Raw genomic sequence first — 11,350 nt, 5'->3', positions numbered from 1 at the left:
TGTTGTTTTCGTAGTGCTATTTAATTTCGCACCTGTTTAAGATTTTTTCCCTTTTTGATGGTTTCTTTGATCTGATCTATGCTTCACTTTCGTTTTTCTTCCCTTTGTCTTTTGTTGATGAGCTGATGTAATACCGCTCATTTTACTTCATCATTCTTTGTTTTTCTTTCATTCCTTTCGTCTTTTCAAGAGCTGGAGCATCTTTTTTTTTATTTTTTTTTTGTTTTGTTAATACTTGTTGGTATTGGTTGTATTACCCTTCCCTACTACCTCCGCCGATTCTCTTGGTCATTTTGTTTGTTTTACATTCAACTCATTAGGTTCACACTCTTAACAACTTAAAGCCTGAAATATGTTCGTTATTTTTAAGTGAAAGGCTACTTTGTTTGGGGGTACCTCTATTGGGTATGTCTTTATATTTTTAATCATCTTTCCCTCACTTCTGAAATTGAATCTGGCTATGCAATCCACCATTCTATCGTCACTCCCTATATTTACTTCCTTGAAAACCGTGACTTTTATGATCGCGTTTTTTGTATCTGCTATATTGAAGTCGATTTCATCCTTTTTTTCACCATTTGGACTTCTCCAGGTTCATTTTCTCCATATACTTTCGTGGGAGAGTGTGTAAGAAACGGAATCTAAAGGTGAATGTAGGGAAGAGTAAATTTATGGTCTTCGAGAGAAGTGAAGTTTAGTGTGATTGGATGGGGAGCATATGGAGAATGTGAGTGCGTTTAAGTACTTGGGTCGTGCGATGAGTAAGGATGGAAGTTTGGAGGGTGAGTGCTTGAAAGGGTGCAGCAAGGAAGAAAGGTTGCTGGCTCCTTGAAAGCAGTGATAAGAAACAGGGAAGTGAGCATTGAAGTGAAAATGCTACTACACGACAGTATTGTGATACCAACTCTAACGTATGAAAGTGAAGCTTGGACGTTGTTGGAGGGACTGAAGTCAAGAGTGAGAGCAGTGGAAATGAGTTATTTGAGAGGAGTATGTGGCGTCACATAGAGAGACGAGCTGACAAATGAGGAAGTGAAGGAGCGGTGTGGTGTGGATGTGAATGTGATAGGAAGCGTTAGGAGAAACACGTTAAGGTGGTTTGGCGATGTGTAGAGGATGTAGAGTGAGAAACTGATGAGGAGAGTGTATGTGAGTGAGGTGGAGGGAGGGAGGGGGAGGGAGGCCGAGGATGAGATGGGGGAATGGAGTGGAGAGGTATATCAGAGAGGGGGATGTGAGCTGGGAGCAGGGCAGTGAAATGGCGGGGGACAGAGCTACATGGAGGCGATTTGTTTGTGGCCACCCTGTACGGGATTATGGCATCTGGCAATAGATAGACTTTCGTGAAAGAATGTGTTCATTATTCTCATAATATACATTTCAGTAAAATTTAGCACCATTTCTCCCAATATATTCCTTTGTCCCACTTCAAAATTTTCAATATATGTTTCTCCATTTTTACGACTTCCCGCCTTTTGCATTGAAGCCTTCCATGAGTATAGTACATGTGCTCGTTTCTTCTTCCATAATTCGGGAGATGTCGTCCTAGAACGTATTTGTTTCTTCAGCTGAGCTTTGACAAGTCGGTCCATATACATGTACAGTATTACTTTCAGGGTGTGTTTTTTGCTACTCTGTATAATGCACATGATGAATTTAACAATGTTGTCTGGAAGATTTCTGTTATTTAGAAATCCCACACCACTAACTCTTTCATTTTACCATCCTCTGTGGTCAAACTGATGGTTGCTGTCCAGGAGATGAATTCCTTTTTCCTCTAATCTGTCGATCTCACTCAACCCTACAATATCTCAACTAATGTTCACTAATTCATTCATTAAGTTATCAGGTTCGTAACCTTGTAAGAGGCTTCTTACATTTTAAGTGAAGATCTTCATTCATTCATTTTTTTTTTTTTACGTCCCGGTCTCTAATTTGCAGAGATAGTGCCTACTCACTTTCGGTGGCGCAATGCCCATAAGCACCAGAGGCAGTACAGTAGAACTTTTAGATGTTGAACCAACAGGAATGCCTGTGAAATACTATGCAAACCATTCATGTTTGGTTGGGAGGATTGTGTCAAACAATTTCGCCTCCTTGTCACATAGTTTCTGGTGAGAAGTAATCATCAATATCATGGTCATCATCATCATCAGCCACTGCTGAGCAAAGGCCTCCCCCAACTTTCTCCAAGAATTCCATGACTGAGCATATCTCTGCCACGTTTTACCTGCAGACTTCCCTATCTAATCTCTCCATCTCCTTCCTGGCGTTTTTGAGCTACGCTTACAATTTCTTGGAGTCCAGTCAGTCAGCCTCTAGCTCCATCGGTTATTCCTTGTTCTTGCTACATGGCCGGCCCACATCCGTTTCTGTTCTTTTATAAGTTCAGTAATGTCTTTGACTTTGGTCTGCCCTCTCACCCAAGTTGATCTTTTCCTGTCTCTTAAAGATATTTTCCAAGTTTGGCCTTTCCATTGTTCTTTGAGAACAAATTACTTGATTTGCCATCGAGTTTGTCAGTTTCCAGGTTTAAAAATCGTACGTCATATGAGGAATTATATATTCGTTATATGCTTCCTTTTCATACATATTGGCCAGCTACTTTTCATGCTGTCTCTGTTTGCCGAAAGCTTTTCATCCGATGTATTTCCTTTTTTTATTTCGCTATCATGGTCTTTCGTTAGTTTTAGTATTTGCCCCAAGTAATTGTAGGCTACTCCACGACTTCTTCAAGAATTTTCCTCTTATTCTGATGACGCTCTTTGTTGTATTTGAATTATTCATTATTTTTGTTTTGCTCCGGTTCATCTTTAGCCCTACTTTGAGAATTTCTCTGTTCAGGTCATTTAACATTTCTTGCAATGTCTCTGCTGTTTCCGAGATTAGCACAGTGTGATCTGCAATTCTTAGATGGTTTAGGTTTTCTCCATCTATTTTCACTCCATTGCTTTCCCAGTCTACCTTTCTGAAGATACCTTCTAGGCAAGCTGTAAATATTTTTTTGAAATTGTGTGCAGGCCTGTAATTTTCAACAAATTCTAGGGGGGCTAGACAAAATGTATATACCTCTGTACAACAAACTAAAATCAAAACACTTAAGTTTACACACCATCAAGTATTATTCTATTTGATTCTACCTAAAGGTTAATGTTGAATGAGGCGTGTATGTTTAGTGATGGAGATGGGTGTTCAAATAAAAAGATTCACTTTTTGCCAATCTGAATTTTCAACTCAGACTGACTAACAATTGGGCTGTTCTACACTTTGTTGCACTATGCTGTGCCCTTATAAGATTGTTCCTACACACCTGCGGTAGGATTCAGGTTATTGAACCCTCAATATTACTTCAAGTTTTGACAAATTGATATACAGAAAACATTTAGGGGGACTTTAGCTCCCATAGCCTCCCCAGAAACTACGGTCCTGGTATGTCCAAGACGGACGCCCTTCTCAATCTCAGTTTTATCAGAGTCTTTATGTAATGTTACTGTAGCAGTTCCCTCTTTATATATATATTCGAGCAATTTTAAAATGTTCTCATTTATTTCTTGTTCTCGCAATCAGTTTATAATTGCTATGTGCTCCAATGGGTCGCAAACCTTTACTTAATCAATAAAACCTTAGCACAGTGGTTTATTATGTTTTGTAGTTTTCTTAAGTAGCTGATTCATTATATATATATATATATATATATATATATATATATATATATATATATATATATATATATATATATATATATATGGATGTGAGAGGGATGTCTGTTGAGCAAGGAAGAGTTGCTATGCGTGACAGAAATAAATGGAGAGAAATTGTGAATGAATAAGTAATGACGCAGCCCTGAGTGGATATTCTCCCGCATTTGGTCTGATCTGCTAGTCAGGTCAGGTGCGGGTAAGGGGATGGGTCTGTTATGATGTGGCAGGGGTACACCAGCACTGCTGTCGGGCCCTGCTGCAGATGTCACAGATTGCATTGCGCAGTTGACCCTGGTGCGGCGTGGTGCGGTGAGGATCTGTCCGACCTCCCCTTTGGGGCTAAGATGCGAATGAATGTGTTTGAATGAATGAGTAAATGGGGAGTGTGTCGTCCTGTCTCGGCTACCTCCCTTTCCTTGGGGGAAGCAGCATATATATATATATATATATATATATATATATATATATATATATATATATATATATATATATATATATATATATATATATATATATATATACCGTATATGTATGGATATACAATATGTATTTATGGATATATACCGGTGTTTAGTATATAATTATTTATTGTTATACATACCAGCATATATATATATATATATATATATATATATATATATATATATATATATATATATATATATATATATATATATATATATAATTTTTTGCTGCAGGATTTTACTAGAGTATTTACTTACCGCAGGATGGAAGACTGTACCTTCAAATAAGTTTTATTATAGAATCAGCTTAGGTGAACAATATTGTATTTTATGAAAGAGGTACCACATATGGCTTCATAATTAATTAATTCCAGGAAGAGAAATGTTAATTTATTAAAAGACAATTATGTGCCTTTTTTGACATTTACATTTTTTTCCTCTCTGTTCCTGTCAGGTGACATCCTCTGTAGGCTTAAGGCTGCCATCTCCAGACAAAAATGTACAAGCTAAGGGAGACTCTGTGACGTCTTATAAGCGGCTATGTACAATATCTCGCTTTAAGAATATCTTGAAAGCTCTAATAATTGTTTGTAAACAGTAAATGAAATAGTAAAACGAAAAATACTTCATGTTATTGTAAGGGGTACCTTTTATTATTCTTTATGGTACTGTTTACTTAATAATACATTAACTTATTACTGCTTTTTGAAAACTGGTGTTTCATGAAGTTTACTGAAGTACAGGCATGAATTTTAATGAAGGTATTCAATTTCTAATTCCAGAGTAACAGATAAGTGTGTGGATCAGCAATGATTATCATCCTTTTGTCTCTTCCATTACCAGTTTCATGTCAGAAACAAATGTGAGTCACCTCCGTGTGCCACTGCAAAGTCTGTGTCATTCATATCGCATCTCTCTCTATCAAGATAGTGCTCTTCGCCTCACTGTTGTGTGGTACATAAGGGCGCGGCCTGACAGATGAAGGAAGGACCCACGTTGCCCTCTTGATATTCGTACATGTAGTGACGATCGTAGGCTCCAGCCGGGACCAGCATGCCGTAGGCGAGGTCGTAGTGGTTGTAAGGCGCATCGGCCAACCATCTGCAGCAACGACAGGGGAGAGAAAAGCAAACATCATTATCATCGTTCTCATCACCATCATCCATCCTTCTAAACGTACCAAGATAGAATCTAGAATCATCATCGTGTTGTCACTATCATCGCAGTCAGAATCTTATTTGCTTCATTCGTTAAGAATATTGGTAGCATCCAGCTGAATCAACTCATTGTCCTTATCAACATAATTTTGACTCACCATTGACATAAAAGGAGTGTGTAGAACCCAGTCATTAACACCAAAACCACCAACACCACCACTGTCAACATTGCCTTTTCTCGTATTAAGTAAATGAACAAGAAAAGAAACGTATTATATATCCTCATTTAATTTCTATAGCAAAAAGAAGATAGGTTGGATTTGTTAAAAAAAAAAAAAAAAAAAAAGGATATTTAATTCAGTCGACAGAGAGTTCAATGACATGAGCAATACATCCATTCTTGCATCAGTCAAATAGGAAAGAAAATGTTAAATACAGCAACATGTATGCATTTTACATTAATGAAACATTGTCCATAGGTGGCCATTACGCACTCACGACATTCAGGGGACTGTACATTAAGTGACAAATTGAATGAATTTTTTTGTAACCCAGAAAACCACTTGTTACTATAAATGGCATCCAGTGAACCAATGTACAGCTGGTGGTAAACTGCGCTTAGGTGCTCCAACCAGACGTGCTTCAAAAAGGTTTATATCTGGGCGTGACTCGGGTTATATACCTCTGTCAGTAACGATGAAGGTCATATATTCACCTATATTTGTCTTTTTGTGTACAAGGTATCTATTAGTGATGGGTTTCAGTTAAATTTTGTTGATGTGTGGGTCATGGACCAAGGAAGAGTTGATTTAAATAGTTTGTGGTAATCTGAGATTTTTGTTTCAGGCATATGCAGAAGTATGCGCTCTCTGTAAGCGCCTAACTTGTTGCTCATAATACCGTTCAAGGATGAGCCGCTGGTCATTCACCTTAATTGTTGAAACCATATATTTTAGCCCCGGGACACTGCGCTCCTCATGGGGCAATAAAAGATCGAATTTAGATTGATGCACAGAGACTTTAGAAAGATAAGTCTAACATGAAAATGTGTATGGAAAGTTTTTGTGCAGTAAACTTGGGTCTCTGGACATGTGGCGAGTTATTCTCACTATCATCGGATACAGGTATCCAGGTTACTACAGTTAGCAACCTCATGCGTTAGTGTAGGCATTCATATTACCTACATACCCACAGGGGATTAATGAACTCGAGTTGAATGGCGCTGGCTTCCCGTACTATGATTCGGACCCTGATGTCAACGGAGCAACAGCATTGTCGCTTGCAACATAACCACTCGGCCACCGTGGCGGTAACTAAGTCTTGTGGGTTGCCGTGAAGAGGGTGATAATGGTTACTCATTGTCAATGTGTCATTGTAATGTTTGGTGATGCCTCCTGCTTATCACTAACTTTCCTAACACTATAGTTTATCTTCTAGTGTAGAAAGTACCACGACAGAAACAATGCTACTGTACGTGGAAACACCTGGTTCTATGTTTAAATATTTCGTAAACTTTAGCGTTAGTAACCCATAGATACACACTCATCTTAGGAAACAGTTATGGACGCGCTCTGAAGGAGAAGACACCGAAACAAGAGTGAAGGATATTACGATCGAGTCACTTACATATAGGATGTGAGATCCACCCGTTGTCCGTCTGTCCATTCCCAGTGTCCGTTCGCCGTGGCTCGGTGCGCCCCCACCCAGTATATGTAGCCCATTTGATCCATGTCTGTCAAGTGATAATGATAATTCATTCATACATATACACATACATACCCCCACCCACACACACACAATCCAGTTTCAATAATTTATGGGTCGTTCGCACTGATTGACGGTTTTCTTCATTTGCTTCAAATTATGCACGTCATAAATCAGCATCAGCGAGTCATCCTTCCATATATCACTATGTCTTATCTCTTTCATACATGCGTCTTACTCATCTTTATGCTTTGCCATACATAATTGGAAATCTCTTTCACACTGTCCTTCCACCTTATGGCCTACCCTTACTGTACCCCCGTCCAATTCTTATCTGTACAACTTCGAAATCAACTTCTTATCAAGCTTCTTTCCATCCAGCCATACCATTTTAACTTATCATACAACGTTTGCTTCACAATTTTCTTTTTACAGCTTCTTATGTCTCCCTGTTTAATCAACTTACCCCACATATACTGATACATTAGTAGGGGTATTATAAATGAGGTGCCCATGGAAAGTGGGCCACACCTTCATTAACTTGGATTGTAGTTGTTCCTTTTAGCATGATATTGTCACAATTTCTAGGGAAACCAAGAATGAATAGTGACTGGATGATGGTAATGGCAGTTGTAATGGTGATGAAAATAATGGTTATGATCATGATCAAAACATTGATGATGATCCAGGAAAAACTAAGCATACTTATGATGATATGAGGGTAATGGTGATCAAAATTATGATAAAATTTATGATGTTAATGACAAGAGTAATGAATATGAGAAAGATGCAGATACAGAGGCCAGTAATGACTATTAATGATAATCATAATGTTAGCGGACAATACAATAATTGTAATTATAACAGCAGTAATAATGATTATGTTAATGACAGGTAACGATAATTATGATAATGAAGCTATCATGACAATGACATAATTGACGTCCACGACATTGCCATAGACAATGATTACTGCAATGAAGGCAGTGGCGGTAATGAAGGTAATGACAATACTGTTAACAATGATAATATCTTTGGTGATAAAATGGGTGATAATAATGATCCTGACATGCATTTTAATGATGACAGGCTGGTGGGTGTAAAGACTTTGAAAGTGACTCTTACAATAACGATGACGATTGTGATAACCAGGATGAGAATATTTGTGTATATGATGATAGTGATAATGATAATAATACTGATGATGAATGATGTCGTCTCACCTGGCTCATGTTCAACGATGTAATCGTTAAACTCCATGAGTGTGTCTGTGGTGACGGTCCAAGCCAAGTCCGCAGTCCACCCCGAACCACCCATACCACGACACAGATCCCTGCAACACCAATAACACGACAATAACACGGTGTTAATAAGGCATGAATAGTGCATTAATATGGCATTAATCAGGAGTTAACACGTCATCAGTTGAGCATTAAAACGGTGTGAATACGGCATTAACACTACATCAATAGTGTAATAACACGAAATGAGTAGGGCATTAATATGGCATCAATACGCCATCAATATGTCATTAATACGAAGTGGTAGTATTTGTAGTAGTAGTAGTAGTAGTAATAGCAGTGGTAGTGGCAGCAGTAATGGCAGTAGCAGCAATATTATCTGAACTGTAAACAGAGTACACTGCAAGCTGAAGTTGCCTGTTAAGTCACAGTGTACCACTAATGCCTCACGGGTGCGTCTGTAACACGAGATAACTACGTCATTAACACGGCACTGACCCCATCAACGCGGCATCAACACGTGTTTGAGCATCACACTAATTTAACAACTAATCAATAACGCATCAATATTTCACTAATCACAGAAGCGTTATAATGTATTACGAGTCTATCTTTTGCTACATATTTCCATTAATCCAACACTAATGGAAAACTGAAATCTTCTTGAGACAGAAGTGATTGTTCTGTTAAGACAAAGCAGTATAAGCAACCCATATACTGGGCGTAGGGGGGCCTGGGGCTAAGGTTATATTGTCCAGATAATTTACGCCGTGGGAGATCACCCTACATCCCCGCCAACGTTTAAATGATGGAAAAACTTCAGGCCACATCTTGGATACAAATAGTGATGGATTAGCCCAGTCTTCCCTACGATCAAATCTTTCATCAACCAAGTCACGGAGAACTGATAATGACTGCAGCATCTCATACACTCCCACTAAATTAGCAATGGTATGTTGTATGTGTGTGTGTGTGTGTGTGTGTGTGTGTGTGTGTGTGTGTGTGTGTGTGTGATAATCTCTCGCAGGCGTCGTCGATTGTTCGTAAGAATACCGTTAGATCTTGCGTCAGCACTCTATATCTTGCAGGTTGTAACTTATGTGCAAATGGTATAATTCACTGAAACATCTTCTTAGCTAATTCGGTACATAAGTTTCGATCATCTGACACGAAAGCCCGCTCTGTCACTTACCTTGCCTGATGCCACGTGACGGCTGGGCTGTTACCAAGCAGAACATCACGGAAAATATGGAAACACTCGCCACTCTCACTCTTCAGAAACTTTTCTGGGCACTCAGTCTGCTCCACAGCTCCTGTAATTTAGCGGAGGAAAACTGTAAGTTGTTACAAGGTGAAGTTAACCAGTTAATAAAACTTTTAATAAATATCATAAACATCATCGGTTTGTGAACACAAAAGACGTGCACTGCACATTATACTCACCTGTGGTACCTGCGTACCCGACAAGCACAGCTGCCAAGAAAAAGTTTATCTGCTTGAGAGGCATTTTGCTGCTGTTCACCTCAACCTACAGAAGAGAGACTACTGATACTCGGAGAGAGACCTGTTATATAGTCTGATTGAAGGGTTGCTAGTACTCACCAGGAACACCATTTGTTATGATGAATCAGACCCATGCGTTATCGCGACACAACCGCCATGCTGTCTATTAAGTGACTATGATAAGATTTCCTCCGGGTAAATACGAGAGCGATATTTTTTCCTTCAGACAGATTCTGTCAAATAGCTTGGATCGGCTGTGAACTTCGGCTTAGAAAATCAGGCGACAAAAACAAGCAGCCTACTGTTCAGGCTAGAACAGTTAAGGAAGGTGGCACTGAGTTAGCAGAGTGAATATCTACCACTGAAAAGCAAAGCGATTTCGAAAATGTTGTATGCTGCAGAAATGTTATTGCCCCTCCATATTGAAAGAGAAAATAAAAGTGATCTTTCTGATCATTTAAAAAATACAATTTCAAATGTCGATGTGAGGTGTGTGAAAGATTAGGTCTTTCAGCCTTTAAGGTTGTTTTAACTCTAAAGTGGCTGTTTTCTCTCTGTTTCCACTTCCTCCTGCTCCTCTCTCTCATCATTACGAACAGCAATATCACATCACAAACAACGCCGTCTTTTTTTTTATTATTATTATTTCGGTGACTAGTATATACAAGCAGGTATATGAAAATGCATAAGTGTATAACCATCAGAGTGTTTGCAAAAAGAGATGACACTTCCATTTTCTGAATAACACAAGTCTGAAATTATCTTGTCCACCCTATGGATTAACCACCCGCACGTACGGAACCATCCACACGTACCGTACATTGTTGATCTAATACATCATCGTCAAAAGCACCAACTGCGCAGCAGCATGGAGGTTTGTCAGTCCACGGGTTAGACAAATACAGTACCATACGCAAACCTTTTAATCATTACCGTGTTCCATCCCAGCCAGACTTTTTAACATTTTTCATCGTTAATCAGATTGTTTTTGTCCCTCTTCCCCTCTCTCCATGTTTGTCTTGACCTGGTGTTAACTATCTGTTAGTATTTCTCTCAGTTTAGCAAAGTCTCCTGGTTATTTTCCTGAATAAAATGCCTGAAGTAATGTCTGTTAACCCAATAGCGCTGTTCAAGGCATCTTTTAACCCTCGGAATGGTAGGACATCTTTCAGCCGGGGAAAATCATCTGGCAGCAGTGTGAGTAACATGTATGTGTCCTTATTTATGCAAGTGTTACTATGAAGTATTGCTAACCCCGTGGATCGGAGGTTGGTGTTTGACTGATTGCATTGATAAGGAATAGGGTAGTGAGCATGAAAGTAAAGAAGTACTGTGGTCCCCACTGTATGGCGAAGTTTGGACCCTGTTGGAAGGACATAAGTTAGGACTGCGTGCCATGGAAATGAATTATTTGAGAGGAGTATGTTACATGGGGAGACACACAGACAAATGGGGAAGTAATGGAGCGTTGTGATGTTGATGTGGATGTGATTGAAAACGTAAGGAGAAATACTCTAAGATGGTTTGACCGTGTGGATAGGAGTGAGAATGAGCGACTGACTTGGAAAGCGTATGTGAGT

At 39.0% G+C, this 11,350-nt stretch overlaps 1 protein-coding gene across 1 annotated transcript; it reads right to left on the bottom strand.

Annotated features, from left to right (window-relative positions):
- Window positions 1-5,106: 5,106 nt before the first annotated feature.
- LOC145415136 (rheacalcin-2-like) lies at window positions 5,107-9,774 on the bottom strand. Its single transcript, XM_080284558.1, has 5 exons — window positions 9,711-9,774; window positions 9,460-9,580; window positions 8,250-8,359; window positions 6,949-7,054; window positions 5,107-5,266 (listed from the first exon to the last, which is right to left on the bottom strand). Exons 1-5 carry the CDS (start codon window positions 9,772-9,774, stop codon window positions 5,107-5,109), a joined length of 561 nt encoding a protein of 186 aa, XP_080140684.1.
- Between the last annotated feature and the right edge of the window lie 1,576 nt (window positions 9,775-11,350).

Source organism: Coenobita brevimanus, chromosome 13 (genome assembly GCF_032717465.1).
Source record: "Coenobita brevimanus isolate Jiangsu-jjx chromosome 13, ASM3271746v2, whole genome shotgun sequence".
Lineage (NCBI taxonomy): Eukaryota > Metazoa > Arthropoda > Malacostraca > Decapoda > Coenobitidae > Coenobita > Coenobita brevimanus.
This window is presented reverse-complemented; position numbering and strand designations above follow the sequence as displayed.